Source organism: Liolophura sinensis, chromosome 10, assembly GCF_032854445.1.
Source record: "Liolophura sinensis isolate JHLJ2023 chromosome 10, CUHK_Ljap_v2, whole genome shotgun sequence".
NCBI lineage: Eukaryota > Metazoa > Mollusca > Polyplacophora > Chitonida > Chitonidae > Liolophura > Liolophura sinensis.
In genome coordinates this window covers 33,865,843-33,882,293 of record NC_088304.1, presented here as the reverse complement: position 1 = coordinate 33,882,293, position 16,451 = coordinate 33,865,843, and the positions used below count along the sequence as shown (strand labels likewise).

The window sequence follows — 16,451 nt, the reverse complement described above, 5'->3', positions numbered from 1 at the left end:
TAATAAATTTTCCCTCTGTATTAAAAACGACTTGAGGATTTCACAGACCATCCTTTCTTGCTGGGAGTCACGTGTGTATGTATCATTCATTTTTGCCAATAAATTAAATTTGTAGGAAAAAAACACTACATAAGATGATACGAATATGGTAGATGTGTTCATTTAAAGCATAATGCGGTTTTCTAAACTATCAGGGATTTTACCGTCGAATGCTCGTGTCATATGAATACTCAAGAGGTGAACTTGAGGTCGGGAGCATATAGTACACCTGGTCAACATATTTAAATATATACGCATACACGTGTATATGCTTTGGAGAATGATTTTGTTTTAACTTTCCTTTTACACATGGTCAATTCCATTCCTAGTGGATGTACCCATTTTATGAGGGACATACGATTGTAGATTGCAATGTGTGACCAAATATATGCTTTTCTAAAACATCAGCCAAATGATTGAAATTATAGTTCTCGAAACAGTTGTGTAACATGCGAAACTATATGTTAAAAAAACGACTAAGGCATTTCATGTACCATCTGTGCACTGTCTATTGTACATGTTTGGATAGACGTGTACATGTATCATATCTGTTTTCATTGCTTCTAAATTAGTTTCAAGAAAGACTGAAACGCCGTGAGTACCCTAACTGAGATAAACTGACAAGAGGACGTATTTCACCGGTTGCGTGTATCCGTTTGTCTGCTTGCAATGAAACACTATGATCGTTTCAAGACGTCATGCTAGAGATTATACACGTAATTTTTTGGGGGGGGGGGAGGGCTCATTATAATTGTTAATCAAAATTGATACAAGCAAGTAATTTAACAATGTTCTGGTGTTATTTGAGTTTCAGATATTCTGAGTATAGCATTGATTCTAGCGCTGTAAATGAGACCTTTCCGAGTTTCGAGCCAGCGATCTCAGAGATGACCCTAATTCAACAGCAATCCATGTCAACGGTTAATAAATATTCGGTCAACATGACAGGCATGCAACTAAAAAGACGCTTTACTTGTAAAATTGCAAGGCAGTGGACTAGAGGTAATACAGTACTAGATGCATGACAGACATGCAACAAACCAAACGCTTCAGTTGTAAAATTGCAAGGCAGTGGACTAGAGGTAATACAGTACTAGATGCATGACAGACATGCAACAAACCAAACGCTTCAGTTGTAAAATTGCAAGGTTGTGGACTAGAGGTAATACAGTACTAGATGCATGGCGGACATGCAACAAACCAAACACTTCAGTTGTAAAATTGCAAGGTTGTGGACTAGAGGTAATACAGTACTAGATGCATGACTAGACATACAACACACCAAACGATTCAGTTGTAAAATTGCAAGGCAGTGGACTAGAGGTAATAGAGTACTAGGTGCATGGCGGACATGCAACAAACCAAACGCTTCAGTTGGAAAATTGCAAGGCAGTGGACTAAAGGTAATAGAGTACTAGATGCACGAAAGACATGGAACAAACCAAACGCTTCAGTTTTAAAATTGCAAGGCAGTGGACTAGTGGTAATAGAGTACTAGATGCATGACAAACATACAACACACCAAACGATTCTGTTGTAAAATTGCAAGGCAGTGGACTAGAGGTAATACAATACTAGATGTTCATCTAACCACCACCCCCTGTCAACATTTATTTCCATGCAATTAAGACAAATTACCGATGTACATATTAATTGGTGACCTCGTTAACAACGGGATATGTTCTGAGGACAAATATACTCTTACATGTAGTAATTTATCAGGCGTGAAACCACAGTGAGAATACCTGATCAGTGTACCCAGGGAAGGGGAAATCGTGAAAACTTTTTGCAATGGGACAGTGTTTAAAAATTTCAATTTGCCCGAGTAAGAAAACGTGACGACAAGAGATTATTTACAGACTGATCATCCATAAAGGGATTGAGAAACTCTTTCTGAGCAAATGTAAATAGCTAGTTAGTTTTTGCTATACCGAAATGGAATTTAAAGCCGCATTGCTATGGAAGGAATATATGGATGGGACATATGGAAGGGGCCTATGGATGGGGCCTATGGAAAGGACATATGGAAGGGACATGTGGAAGGGAGCTATGGAAGGGAGCTATGGAAGGGGCCTGTGGAAGGGGCCTATGGATGGACATATGGATGGAGCATATGGAAGGGGCCTATGGAGGTACCTATGGAAGGGCCTATCGAAGGGGCCTATAGAAATTACCCTCGCAGAAATGTTAGCTTGTTTTTTGCTTCGGTGCAAAGAAAATGGCAGCTCGGTCAATGACGATCACACTCTAACTCAAAGTTCAGATGCATGGGTGGCGGGGTGGATGGGTGGGTGGGAACGCTTGACGTGAAAACAAACACTCATTGAGAGTGAATCCTGATTCATCACCTCATTTGCCCAGTGTTCATCTACACCTCCATTTCCTAAGAAACACACAAACAAATTTATACGTTGAATGAAACTTCGAAGCCTCTGCTCTGGTATAAAATGATACCACGTAATGGGCAGAAGAGGCACAAAAGGACAGCTCCAAACGGCAAAAGAAAATGTAACAGAAAAAGGAATGGTGTTATATTGCCGAAAGTATTAATAGTGGACTGTAGCTTGTGGCCTGCAAGTGACCGACCGACACATAACCATAGAGGTTATGACTCGGTTCATACAAAATTGTACAGATCGTCAGGTGCAATAAGACATAGACTCCCATCCGAGAAAGAAATCCTGTAAATGGGAAAAAGACTGATGACAAACTAGTCAACTTAGTACTGAAGTTTTTTCATACACAAAAAGGCAGCATAAGATTTTCCATTACATGCTAAAGTGAATTTTAACCCAGACCTTACTTCGTATTGTTTGTTTTACAGTTACAATCCAAAAATAGGACAACACAGAATGTAGTTTTAAGGCTATAATCTTTTAATCCTGTTAATCAGATAATACTGATGGTATTTAATGGGCATATTGTGTTATTAGTCCTCCTTTGCAATGAATGAAAATAAATGTCCGATCCAGGTTTATACTTAAACGGTATTAATTTCTTAAAATGAGAGTTTCATTCATTTTACTTGGACATTGTATTTATTCATTTATTTGATTGGTGTTTTACGTCGTACTCAAGAATAGTTCACTTATACGACGGCAGCCAGCATTATGGCCTGAGGGAACCGCGCAGAGCCCAGGGGAAACCCACGACCATCCGCAGGTTGCTGGCAGACCTTCCCACGTACGGTCGAAGCCAGCATGAGATGTGGACAATTGTAAAACAGTGTATTCATCTTGGGAGATGTCCCGGCTTCGTCTTGCATTTTGATCACATTGTCAGTCAGGTTAAACCGTTCATTTATTCAAACAGTAATTGTTATCGAGTCATCTATGCATGAGATGTTCTGACGTTGGGTATAGTTGCACAAAAATGTAGGTATGCAATATATGCAAATATATACAAACCTTGGCCAGGTGACAGATGATCTAACACTTGCACATATTGAATCAGTTGGATTATCAACCCAACCTATCGTAGCAGAGACAGTTAATGAATTGAGTCACTGAATTTTATAGGTTTTCTAACGTGTATTGTTTCCTTGCGATAATAAGTATAGTAACGCAATGAAATCACGTGGGAAAGTTCGTCAGTAATTTGCCAAAGTCTGGTTGTCGATCTCGTGAGCTCAAGCTTCCCACTCGCATGATCGGCATTGTATACAACGTGATAAACTCTTGAATGAAGCGTTAAATAAGTATCAAATGAGATCAGGAAAGATGTGTATGGTTTGATTGAAATTTTGACTTATGTAATGACTGATATGATGAGCGGAGTTTTGAGTGATGAATCGCTTATTTTTAAAACCTGCACATATTATAACAAAGCTTCACGGTGAGCGCTTTTGTTAGTGTTGTAGATTGGCTGACGTGATTTCCATATTTCTGAATGAACAGCTGTGTGCAACTGACCGTGAACTCTAATTTTGTGTCAGTCCTGCGTCTCATGAAGCTAGCCATGTGTGACACGTTCAGGTTGACCATATCCGTGTGCCTATACATTGATTACACCACAATCGTCATTCTCTGACATATGGAGGCAACTTAAGCCCGATATTGTCGTTCTTTGTACTACGTTTTTACGTACACCCGTATTAAAGAGCTAGGGGGCCTACCTGGCTCAGAGGCTTAATTAAAGGTGAAAACATTTGATAAAATGATGCAAAAAATGCATAAGACTTTAAAAAGTTTTACGCAAATGTTGTCTCCACTACTTCGACGATTGTTTCTTAAGGAGAAAAGGACATTTGAAATTAGGTTTTGTGTATATTTATATCCACGTAATGGTATATATCGAGAGTCAAGCATATATATGTACGTCTGACTGAGGACATGTCGAATACATTTATTTCACTGTGAGGTAGTTGTTTATATCTTAACATAGGTGTTACAAGCCGTAGAAAATTTCTTTTGTAATTTGCTAAAGGTCGGTGGTTTCCTCGGGTCATTACACAATGCAATGTACGCATAAAACTGACATCGAATAGGCAAATAAAGGAAAGGCATGTTGACGTTAAGACCTTTTACGAGTCTTGAAGACACCTGCCGCCAACTTGACAATTTAATGTCTGGTTCGTTGTAATAGTGGTTACTATATAATCACAATCTCCGGCTACGGTCCATGAGACAATGGATGCAATGTACCCTTCCGCATACGATCGACTTCATTCATGCTAAGGAGGAGTAAGACTTTAAAGGGTGAGGGAATTAGCACGCTAGTGCGGCGTAATGACCCAGCGTCTCTTAGCGATGTGGTCACTGTGAGTTCAAATCCAGCTCTTCCTGGCTTCCTTTTTGGCCATACGTGGGAAGGTCTGTCAGCAACTTGTGGATATTCGTGGGTTCCCCCGGGGTCTGACACGCACCACAATGCCGGCCGCCGTCGTACAAGTGATATATTCTTGAGTACGTAGTAAAACGCAAATCAAATAACATTAATACCATTCATACTGAAAGCGTTACATAACACCATAGACCATATCAGATGTAAAATACAAGTCAAAGAACGCTCAATACAGTTCGACAGATATTCACTTCCACGACTTTCCGTTCTACTTATTTTTAGTTCAAACAAATGTTCAATGACTAATTTGTCGTATAGCAATCAAAATAACCGTTTCTCCACATATCCACTCGAGCGAAAACAAAATGCATATTTTTAAGGACAGGCTATTCTTTTTTCCCATTAATTGCTGTACTTTTACCTAATTCGCCTAAAAACCAATCATGTTTGTCATTCATTAGACCAAGGCTTGGAGTGGGACGTTATACGACTGAGGGCTGCGCGTTTCTAATTCGGGATAATTGCCGTGAATCAAGGAGTGGGGGTGTCCTCTCTGACCCAAACGTGACTACCTAACATTGTTTTAGAACATTATTTTTGGCCAGCATTATGGTATCTGGTCAGTATATATAAGAGTCTCCTAGCAAACTTTAGTCAGTCCTGGCAACAACGATACACTAACCACTAGGGATCAAATTTGAACGGGGACCATATTCTATCTACAGGTAAGCTCATGTTCTACATTCTGGAGCAGGATGTTAGGTAACCTCAACGCATGATGCCGTACCTACCATAGTGCTATTATTTGGTTTTAATTCCATACCAAGTTTTAATTATTAGAGCACCATTTATTTCCATGAATAATCGCGTGAATGTTCTTGGAACTTCAAGTTTTTGCCGCACTCTGTGGTGGTGTCCAGCTTGATTTTGTGAACAGCATATCTAATTACTGGCATGTGCGCGATGTGCTTGACAGCTCAGCAAAGAACGGATGACTTGCAAGCATGAACTCGCTGGAAATATCAGGCTTTAAGAACGTCTCATTAAACTCCTAAGGTGTGAGCTCACGACAATACGAGTGTTATATACTGACGAAGAAGACGCATGTAGGAAAATGTTTAATGCATTTAATAACAGTCTACTTATGCTAATTAAAACAAATCATGCGTACCTAATGCTAAGGTAGTTCAAATAGTCTGATATTGCAAAGGCGCTATCTCACATAAGGTATAAAAGCTTGAGGCTCCGTATATATTGCAGATATCACGATGACCGCCATGTTGTTACCACCTGTAACCGCGAAGGATGTTTAACACTGGTTTCATAATACACCAGATTATCCTTAATACATTTTCCCTTTCATTTCCAGCCATGTCGTCGAAACTGATTTGCGCTCTACTGATCACTGTCACCTACGTCCAAGCTGCTTCTGTCGTCAAAAGACGTAAGTTCTTTCCAGTATTACTACATATCACTACCGGTACTAAAAATGTTCCCTAAAAGGGCATTGTGTACCGCCTAGCGCTTGTATGAATCTGGCGTTGAGTACAGCAACCCGAATTACCATTATTTCACATGTTTCACGATCAAAAGATGAATAGATTATGATGCAGTTGCTGTAAGTTCTAGTGCAACTCATGTTTGCCTCCAATCCAGTCAAACAGGTAAAGGTCTGCCACCCTCCTATGGGTGGTAGTTGGTTTCTTTCCACCATAATGCTGGCGTAAGTGATCCATAGGCTGAAAACACAGAGGAATGAAACAAAACATATTTAATAAATAAATAATTTAATTAAATTTTATATGTAAGTGATCATAGGTGAAAAAAGAGGAATGAAAGAAAATATTTTAATATCAAATATCACAGCGATTTGCCTAAGGGATTGCGCGTGAACTGTATTCATAACCCTCAAATACCTCATCTCTGTTACGACCTTCATGGTTGTGGGGAAAATTTGTCAGCTCGTCCATATCAATGTATGCGTACCTTTCAAGATTAGACGTTCCATAGAAATATATAGTGGGTTTAGGTTGTTTCTCATTTTATGAATCACAGACAAAGTAAAATCATTTTATTCTTTGACTTATTATGCGATGTGATTAGGTTGCATTTGCACGTGGCGTTTAACACGGGATTGTGGTTTATTCATTTGTTAAGGAAAATGATTGAACAATATTCTTTTTACTTCCTGGCGTACTTGAAAAACATAAAAATGACTAGAGTATTTATAAGTAAACCTTGATTGGGTTGGTGCCATTCACATGTACATGTAGCCAGACGTACAGGTGAGTAGTCCTGTAGGCAAGTTCAGCTCATGCTGGTTTCCTCTCTGGTACAACTTGGGAAGGTCTGCCCGGTTTCCCGCAACCAATGGAGGTGGCCGTCATAAGTGGAACGTCGCATAAATATGGCGTAAAGCATCAGTCAGTTAAATAAATGTCAGAATATAATGTTTTGTTTTTTGCCTTCACAGAGGTTGGGCCCCTCATTCCTCCACTGAGTAACGAGGACCCCATGGAGCCCGCCGAATTGGGAGACAGGGGGGTTACACTCCAAACCATGCCAAACTTACCCTTAGGGGCTCAGGCAATCGCTATGAGAGCACTGATGCGCAACCAAGCAAGCGCAACCCCCAACCCTCTGGAGGATTTTGGCGAGCCTTCCGAGTTCGGAGATGGTGGCGTAACTTATCCCAACCAAGCTGCCGTTCAAACGCCGCTTCAAACTGCCGGCCGACTACCACCGGGGGGCTTATCCATGGAGTTCAGGATGATGCTGGAGGCCTTCTTGGCGTCGATGCAAGCACAACAAACGCCCGCTGGAGCAGCAATGCCGCCCTCAGGAGGCGCCCAACAGGCCCGCACTCCTGTCATCGACACCCCCCCGGCTAATCCAGCTCCAGTTAATCCATCAGCTCCTGTCCCACCGGCTGATACAGCCCCTCAAGGAACCCCAGCTGCCACTGGGCCAGGGAATCCTGTTCCAAACCCTGGTCAGCCTTCAGTCTTCGTAGTTCCAGGACAGCCGTTCTCTGCAACCGTCTAAACCATGGTGGACATATATGTAGTATATCAAACAAAATTCAACAGTTTTATATCGCTATAGACGGTGATGGATGTTACGGTATCGCCTGACCGTCGTACTGCGTGCTGAACCAAAGCAGCCCCAGGGGTGGACCGCGGGGTTTTAAGGCCAGTGACGACGACCTGGGAATCAACATACCCACCACGAGAACCACATAAATAAGAATAAGCCAGAAAGCTGTTACGGCTTATGTGTTTTTTTTACTAATGTGAAACTTGGGCACTTACTATATTGTAAAGATCTCAAAAATGGTCTCCTGTAATACCTACGTGCTTTCGTGTCCCCGTCTTACCCATTTAGGCAATCGTACCGTTTCGTGTTTTTAATCCCTGGCTGAGTGCAATCGCCACTCGTATTTCAACGTGTTTTTTTATTTCGCCAGATAAAGAAATAAAGAAGAAAATGTTCCACTTGTTAGTTCAATGTCTGATTTTCTTTTTTCAATAATAAAGATGTAAAACCTATCATTGCTTGACTACAGCATTAAAATCAAATACATAAACACGGACCGGTACATCAGGACATCGTGCCCAAAAGTCAAAGGATGTGTCTCATGAGATTATCCGACCAATTTTTGGTTTTCTTGACAGTGTAGTGTGAGCAAAACTATTGCCATCAAATCATTGTTTCACTCGTGACGTAGCTTGTGTATATTTTAACACCACCGGTGCTAATGTCGTCATGATCATATACGGAACATGACTACGACCGATATGACAAGAGAAGTATTTATCACAGTCTTACAAACGACAGTATCTATGCTGGAAGTTCTGTCTGTTTCTAATGTGCATGTTTAACTTATGCACTGATTGGTCACATTAATCGACACTCCAGAGATATTCAACTCCAATGGTGATAGCTGTTCATGACAATAGAGTGCAGCGAGTGCTAAATTATACCACTCCACCGTGTTTTGTCAATGGGGGCCTAGTTGTTAGCGTGCTAACGCAACACCATGGCTGTCACCAATACGGTATCTCACCTGCGGTAGGTACTAGGCAAAGTCTCGCAGCAACCTGCGAATGGTCGTGGATTTCCCCGGGGCCCCGCCTGCCAGGTTTCCTTTCAGCATAATGCTTGTCGTTGTTGTATAAGTTAAATATTCTTGAGTACGGTGTAAAAAACCTAATAAATAATGAATGTTGGTGAAAGATAACTAGCCTTCGGCTAACGTTGGACTTAGTAGTCAAGCGTTTATTTGTCCCCAAGGTCGAATGAACAATGAGAGATAAGGAATTCCCTGTCCGTTGCCGTGAGTGAACCCGAGCATTGCGTCTCCTGGAGAATGAATTACAAGCGTTCTAAAAGCTCGGATACAATCCTTTCTCGCAAATTAACCCAGTATGGGTTACAAGACACTTTGGGTATCCTTGAAATGCAAAATCAAGCTTTTCGGCGTGAATTTTCTCAAAATTCTAGGCCTAACATTTGAACGCTAGCCCCAGTATTCAAAGGCAAAGAAAATACTAACGTGAAGTATATCTATTTTCAAAGACCATAAAACACTGTCCATAAAACTAGTTTGTTTTGCATTTTGAGGTTTTCTTCAAATGCATTAAAATGCAATCGGGACATTGGAATCTGTGGTGGCCTTTTCAGACCAGTGACGTCATATCACGGTTCTGCTCTGCTGAACACACAAGAAACGATACATTTTATCATTCAGACACCATATGCAAGTAGATCTAGGAATTCATTCGCCGAATTGACCTTACTCGAACCAATTTACTCGGTTAGAAAAATTGTAAAAAATATGTTTAAACCACTTTTCACTGACGTAGGAAAGAGGCAATATATGTTCCAGGCGACTGAGTGAAATGAGTATTCAAACCGTGAACCATGCCAGAATATAAATTGTCGATAATAAAATGTTTGTGTCAGTTGCGCTTTGATTCTAACTGTTTATACGTCCAGTGCGGCGATCTAATTCAACACGATGAATATACTGCTATAGCCTCGGATTAAGCGGATTTTGACACAGTCATGAAGCAGTAGTTTAGTAAGTCCAGTGATGACGTCATTTCTGACGAATTTTGACCATTTACGGGAAACAGGCATAAAACAGAGTGGTTATAAGAAATATGAATATTTCCACCAATTTTTTTGTCCATTTCCCTTGAAACCATAATCTTTGTTTTAGCGTTCCTTTTAATATAATTAAAGACGTACAACACAGCGAGTAAAACCATAGCACCGACAACGGTGTGACAGGTGGCAAATGATCACACCTTACCGGTGAAATACAGCCTCTTGTCAGTTTTCCTCAGTCAGGATTTTATTCTAACTGTTCACGTAAATGCAAAATAGTAGCAATTTACACACATCCTCATAACCATTTTGGCTTTGCCTGCATAGAAACGACAGAGAACCCAGGAGAAATCAACGATGTGAAAGGGCTGGCGATTTCCAACATTGCTGCACCCCAATTAACCTGTCAATCAGTTGTTCCCTGAAGACACATGCAGGGTCTTACGCGTTGACATGTTTAAAGCTTTTTCAAAATTAAACACATGTTTATATCTGACTTAGCTGGCAAGCCACAGGCCTCGTACGGGGACATAGTTCTCGTAATGTGCGAAATCCCGTTTATCAACGTGGATTTAAATCAAAACGATAGGACTCACACGTGAACACTAGTCTATCCGATAGCCTGCAAATCTCGCTCTAAAGCGTGATTTCGCCGCGCATAACTGACAGGCCTGGAATAAAGAAAGCTATCAGAAATGACCGTATATACTTAAAACACCTGTTAATCAAGCGCACCGTACCGTAGAGGAGTGGCATATCACCGATCACCTGTAATTAGGCACCTGTTTTTATATACCCTTTTAAATTTTATCGTTTGGGTCTGTTGTAATTTGTAGCGACTAATGAGAGCATGCAAGTGAACCATATATGAGGATGTCATTACAGACAGATTCATGCACTTTGTGTAGCCGGTGGGCTTGATCGCGTCGAAAATATCGTCATAGAGTTTGCCCATCCTGCGACCTTGCCAGCTGAGGACTTAATTTAACAACCCTTTTGCACTGTAATTTACCCTAAGGTCACGAAAAGGTTGTATAAGCGTTTTATATTTTCGGTATCATGGATGGGGAAATCAGAAAAATCTCAACCGAATAAATCCAGCAACTATCCAACCGAATCGGAATTTAAAGAAAATTTTTTACTTTCTTTTTTTTACATTTTGTTTTACATTTTTGATATTAGATTTATTAGTGTTTAACTCCTTACCGAAAAAAATAGAGCTTAAGGCATGTCGGTTAGTATTATGGGCTGAGTCAAACTCAAGGGGAAAAGTCGATGGAATGGTTGATCGACAATGAGCTCACTAGTCAATCAATCTATCAATCTACAATGCACACATCATACACAATCAATGTATGCTTGGTATTACTAATTTTGCCGTCAAATATAGCACTGAGGGGCATCCGTGTTCGATTGGAAAGCACAATCACCTAGTAACCTCTCATCTATGCAGTCGTTGTGAGTTCAAATCTCGCTCATGCTGGCTTCTTCTCCGGTCGGATGTGGAGAGATCTACCAGTAACCTGCGGACGGTCGTAGGCTTCCCGCGCGGTCTACTCGGTTTTCCATACCATAACGGTGTCTGTTGTCGTATAAATGAAATATCCCTGAGAGATTGACACCAATCAAGTAAGTAAATAAATAAATACACCAATCTTACGTGTCGTATTTAAAGACATATTTGTAGGGGTCTCCGTGGCTCAGCTGGTTAGCGAGCTAGCACAGCGTAATGACCCAGAAGCCTCTCACTAGTGCGGCTGCTGTGAGTTCAAGTCCAACTCACGCTGGCTGTGTGAAGGTCTGCCACCTAACTATGGATGGTTGTGGGGTTTCCCCCGGACTCTGCCGGTTTCCACCCACCATAATGCTGGCCGCCGTCGTATAAGTGAAATATACTTGAGTGCGGCGTAAAACACCAACCAATTAAATAAATCATAGACATATTCAGGCTGACTGGTGGTCGCTCGTTGGCCAACGGTGATAATGTATCCTTCTGTGAAGGTTGGTTAATGAAGACACGGTTTTGAACCCAATCCTATTTTAGATCAAAGTAAAAAAATATCTAAGACAAGTATCTTAACCAAGCGGCACCAACCCTTCCCTCAGATACTATGGCACTTGGTTTACAATGGTTGCTAGCTCTAAACTAAAACCTGTTTCCCTAAGCGTGTCGCGTAAATATCCAGATCTCGGTAAAATCACTCGTCTGTGCCTTCAGTTTGGGAGTTAGCAGAGGTTTAACGTACGAAAGGTTTAACACACTAAACATGCAAAACCACGTGGGAAAACTCTAAAATGGTGATTCTTATGTGCTGCACCCGTCCACAGCCCCCTAGCATTGGGGTTGCCCCAAAACTAATTTTATCGGTCACGATTACGAAGATGAAACTTTATACATTCCTCATGACAACCTGATCATTAAAAACCGATTCTTAAATTCCCAGGGCATGCCTTAATCCACCTAAGAACGACCTAGTTAACGTTAATTATGATTTTTATCGGTCATATTGCGTACGAGGAAATGTAAATTTATACAGCAAGATACCTTAAGATATGGTATTTACAAAACGGTAATTCTTAGGTTCCAACTCCATGTTTCTTAATGTGTTCAATCCTTTGTTATGATTGGTTTATCAATAGATCAGATGTAATGAAATGGCCCAAATTATTTTCAGTAAAGGAATAAATCGCTTATTTCACAATAAAACACTTGGGTACATGCTTGCAAGTCACTTCACCAATACAAAATCTAAACAGCAAAAATTAGAAGGAAATATCACCTCTGTCTTGTCTGGAAAGTGATGACTTCCGAGTCGTGCTACTCCTTAGGCTGGGTTTATTTGTTTTACCTGGAATTAAGATAGACTACCTCCTCTACCTTAATCCCAGGTTTTGCCTTCTCTCAAAATGATTCTTTCATGCACAGAACCAATTAAAAACGGGTCAAAGATCAATATTTGGGCTCAGTTGCCTTAAAACAAGGGAATCGGTCACGACTGACTACCAGGATGAAACTTATTTGATGCATTCCTCATCACAGCCTGATCCCTTATAACCAATTCTTAAGTTTCCAGCCCATGGACTAATTCTCTTAAGAACGGTCTAATTAACGCAAGTTATGACTTTTATAGGTCATGCCTCGTGTGAGGAAATGAGTTAGTTATTAGGTGTGTGTACATACATTGTGTCCTCTTGTTGTAAAGTCCACATCGCCAAAGTGTAGATAACTTCTGATCCGTTCTTAGTTGTATATGTACATGCAGGGGGTTGGAATACCTTATTATAATTAGCATATCTCAATATTTCTTTTGGGAAAAAATCCCTCGTACGTGACATCACCGATCAAATCTATAATTAGCGTTAATTAGGCCGTTCTTGAATGGCTTAGTCTGGGCTGGGGACTTAAGAATTGGGTTTTAGTGATCTGGTTGTTATGAGAAATGTGTGAAATAAGTTTCATCCTCGTACTCAGTCGTGACCGATACCCATGTTTTCAGGTAATGTAACCCTAAGTATTGACCTTTGACCCGTTCTTAAATGGGTTTGATCATGGAGTTGGAGCTTATAAATCAGCATTTTATAATTAGCATTTCTTAGGTATCTTTTGGTATAAAGATACGCGATATGACCGATAGAAGTCATAATTAGCGTTAATTAGATCGTTTTTAAGTGGATTAGTGCAAGGGCTGGAAACCTAAGAATTGGCTTTTAATGACCAGGTTGTCTTGAAGAATATATAACATGAGTTTCACTCTCATACTTAATCATGACCGATTAAATTTGTTTTGGGGCACTTTCAACCAACATGCTAGGGGGCTGTGGACGGTTGCAGCACTAAGAATCACCATTTTAGAGTTTTCCCCATTGTTTTGCATGTTCGATGTGTCAAAGGTTTCGTATGCGACCTGATGGATAAACCTCTGCTAGCTCCCAGACGAGGTGACACGTGACATGACAACACCCTGTCATTGATATGTGGTTCATGAGCTCGTTTTCGACACCAAGAGCTCAATACTTCAGTAACATCATAATTATTCAAAAACAAGTGTGTAATTTTTGACAAAGGACCACAGAAGTTAAATGTTATACATCTTAACTTCTGTTAACTTCTGTCAACGAATTTATAATGCTATTGCACATTAAGCACAGCAAAATGGCAGAAACATTCAGCATAGCAAGATGGCACAAACATTAAGCGTAGAAAGATGGTAGAAACGTAAAGCATAGCAACATGGCAGAAACACTAAGCATGTCAAGATGGCAGAAACGTTAAGCATGGCATCATGGCAGAAACATTAAGCATAGCAAGGTGGCAGAAACATTAAGCATAGAAAGATGGTAGAAACGTTAAGCATAGCAAGGTGGCAGAAACGTTGAGCATAGCAACATGGCAGAAACACTACGCATATCAAGATGGCAGAAACGTTAAGCATAGCAACATGGCAGAATCATTAAGCATAGAAAGATGGCAGAAACGTTAAGCATAGCAACATGGCAGAAACGTTAAACATAGCAACATGGCAGAAACACTACGCATATCAAGATGGCAGAAACGTTAAGCATAGCAACATGGCAGAAACATTAAGCATAGAAAGATGGCAGAAACGTTGAGCATAGCAACATGGCAGAAACACTAGCAGTATAGTATGACTGGTTTTTCAGAGTATAGGCGTCAAGTTACACCCAAAATTAATATGTTAATTAAACAGCAAGTCTGTTTAAAATATTAATGTTTAGATTCTACTACTGCAGCTGATGGTTCTGCTAAATGTAACTCACCTACTGCTATTCTATTAATTCGACATACAGATTCTATTACACTTAACGTTGACATTACGTTAAACATGACAGAATATTGTGGTATGATAACAGAATACATTTTCTCATCTCATCAGACAACAGACTTTCCGGCCGTAAGTAGGAAGGTCTGACAGCAAGCTGCGGATGGTCGTGGGTATCCCCCGGGCTCTGCCCGGTTTCCACCCACCATAATGCTGGCCGCCGTCGTATAAGTGAAAAACATCAATCAAATAAAATAAATAAATAACAACAAACTTTCTCTTAAAATTAACATGTTTATTTTTTCAGCGTAGAAGAATTCGTCAATTCGAGACAAACCTCTGCCACAACTAAATGTACAAAACCACATAATGAGTTGAAACAAAAGGACAATGCTTGCTTTAAAAATGTTCACAGATTTGGTTCTGAATGGTCAGCAAAATTTAAAAAAGTGGTCCAAGGTCATTCAAAATTTTATCCAAATCTTTGCACATGTCTTTGATGACAGACAGACAGACAAGCAAACAAACGCGGGCAGAAAACATATAGTGGTGGATGTCATGCTCTAAGTAAAAAACGATGAAAAGAAAAAAAACCAGTTGATTAGTCACAACTTTTGATTATAACATTAACATTTGAGTTGGTGATTATAATCGAAAGATGGTATACCACATAAAGGTCACGATGACATTCGCTTTTTTGGGCTATAAAACGGATTTATTATGAGTGTTAAAGTAGATGTTTTGACACATTCACGAAATGTTCACTTCGGAATGAGCCTATACTTGTTTTTACATCATGTTGTTTACGGTAACATGTATATAAATGACTGACATTTTGGATAAACGTACATTTCTCAATTTTTCCTCCGAGAGACTCACAGACTTTTACTCAGGTTGGTACTTTATTCCTTAAATTCTTCATTATTATTTATTCTCAAACTTCATGTTTACTATTTTCAGACTTCTAGGAATTTTACCAGCTTCTTACACTTATAAGCATAACATAAGTGTAACCGACGTAGTATAAATAAATAATTTTTTGGTTCGATATTTAACAACAATTATATAAATAAAACTCATTGCTCTAGGATAGAAAATGCTGGGACCATCAACGATGTCCTTCTATTGAAAGGAAACAGATCACTGGTGATTCATTTCAAGAAAATATAATCCCAGCAGTTTTAAGCCATGTTGGGACTGCTGTTTCCTTCCTTAAGTGGTAATTCAAAAGTTACTAGAAGGTAACTGGTAGAAGGTAATTTTTTTATATTAAACATTACTTATTTTAAAAAAAGACAACAAATGATGTGTTTTCGGAAGAGGGATGGAAACAGAACTAAGTGTCATGGCTATTTTTTTCTTTTTTTTTGAACGTCTATAAATCAATTTATAATCTTGAATCTTGAATTAGGTCATTAGATACGCCATGTTACAGAAACGTCAATTGTGTCTTACGTCCACAAGATTAAAGGGCAAAACAGGATTCTTGTGACATCAGTGGAAACAGCTGCGTTCCAGGGTTGTAGAAAAAACTCTTTCCTGATTAGTTAAAATTGATAACATCGTGACGGTTTCGATTTTCTCAATGTGCGCTGTTAGCTTACCTTGAACTGTGGCATTTCAGTCATCACAAAATTAAAAGGTATGTTGTTCAAACTTTATTTACATACTTCATTGCTTGATATGTACATTTGGTACAGGGTTCTCTTTTCTTTTAACGCCACGTTTCACGGTCGA

General features: G+C 39.8%; 1 protein-coding gene across 1 annotated transcript; it reads left to right on the top strand.

The window, feature by feature from the left end:
• The first annotated feature begins 6,192 nt into the window (after positions 1-6,192).
• On the top strand, positions 6,193-7,866 carry LOC135477140 (uncharacterized). Its single transcript, XM_064757295.1, has 2 exons — positions 6,193-6,265; positions 7,295-7,866. Exons 1-2 carry the CDS (start codon positions 6,193-6,195, stop codon positions 7,864-7,866), a joined length of 645 nt encoding a protein of 214 aa, XP_064613365.1.
• Positions 7,867-16,451: the final 8,585 nt, after the last annotated feature.

Excerpts from the sequence above, each read along its gene's own strand:
- LOC135477140 (XM_064757295.1), top strand. The coding sequence starts at position 6,193 with ATGTCGTCGAAACTGATTTGCGCTCTACTGATCACTGTCACCTACGTC. Across the intron at positions 6,266-7,294 it reads TGCTTCTGTCGTCAAAAGAC|AGGTTGGGCCCCTCATTCCT; the intron begins GTAAGTTCTTTC and ends TTGCCTTCACAG.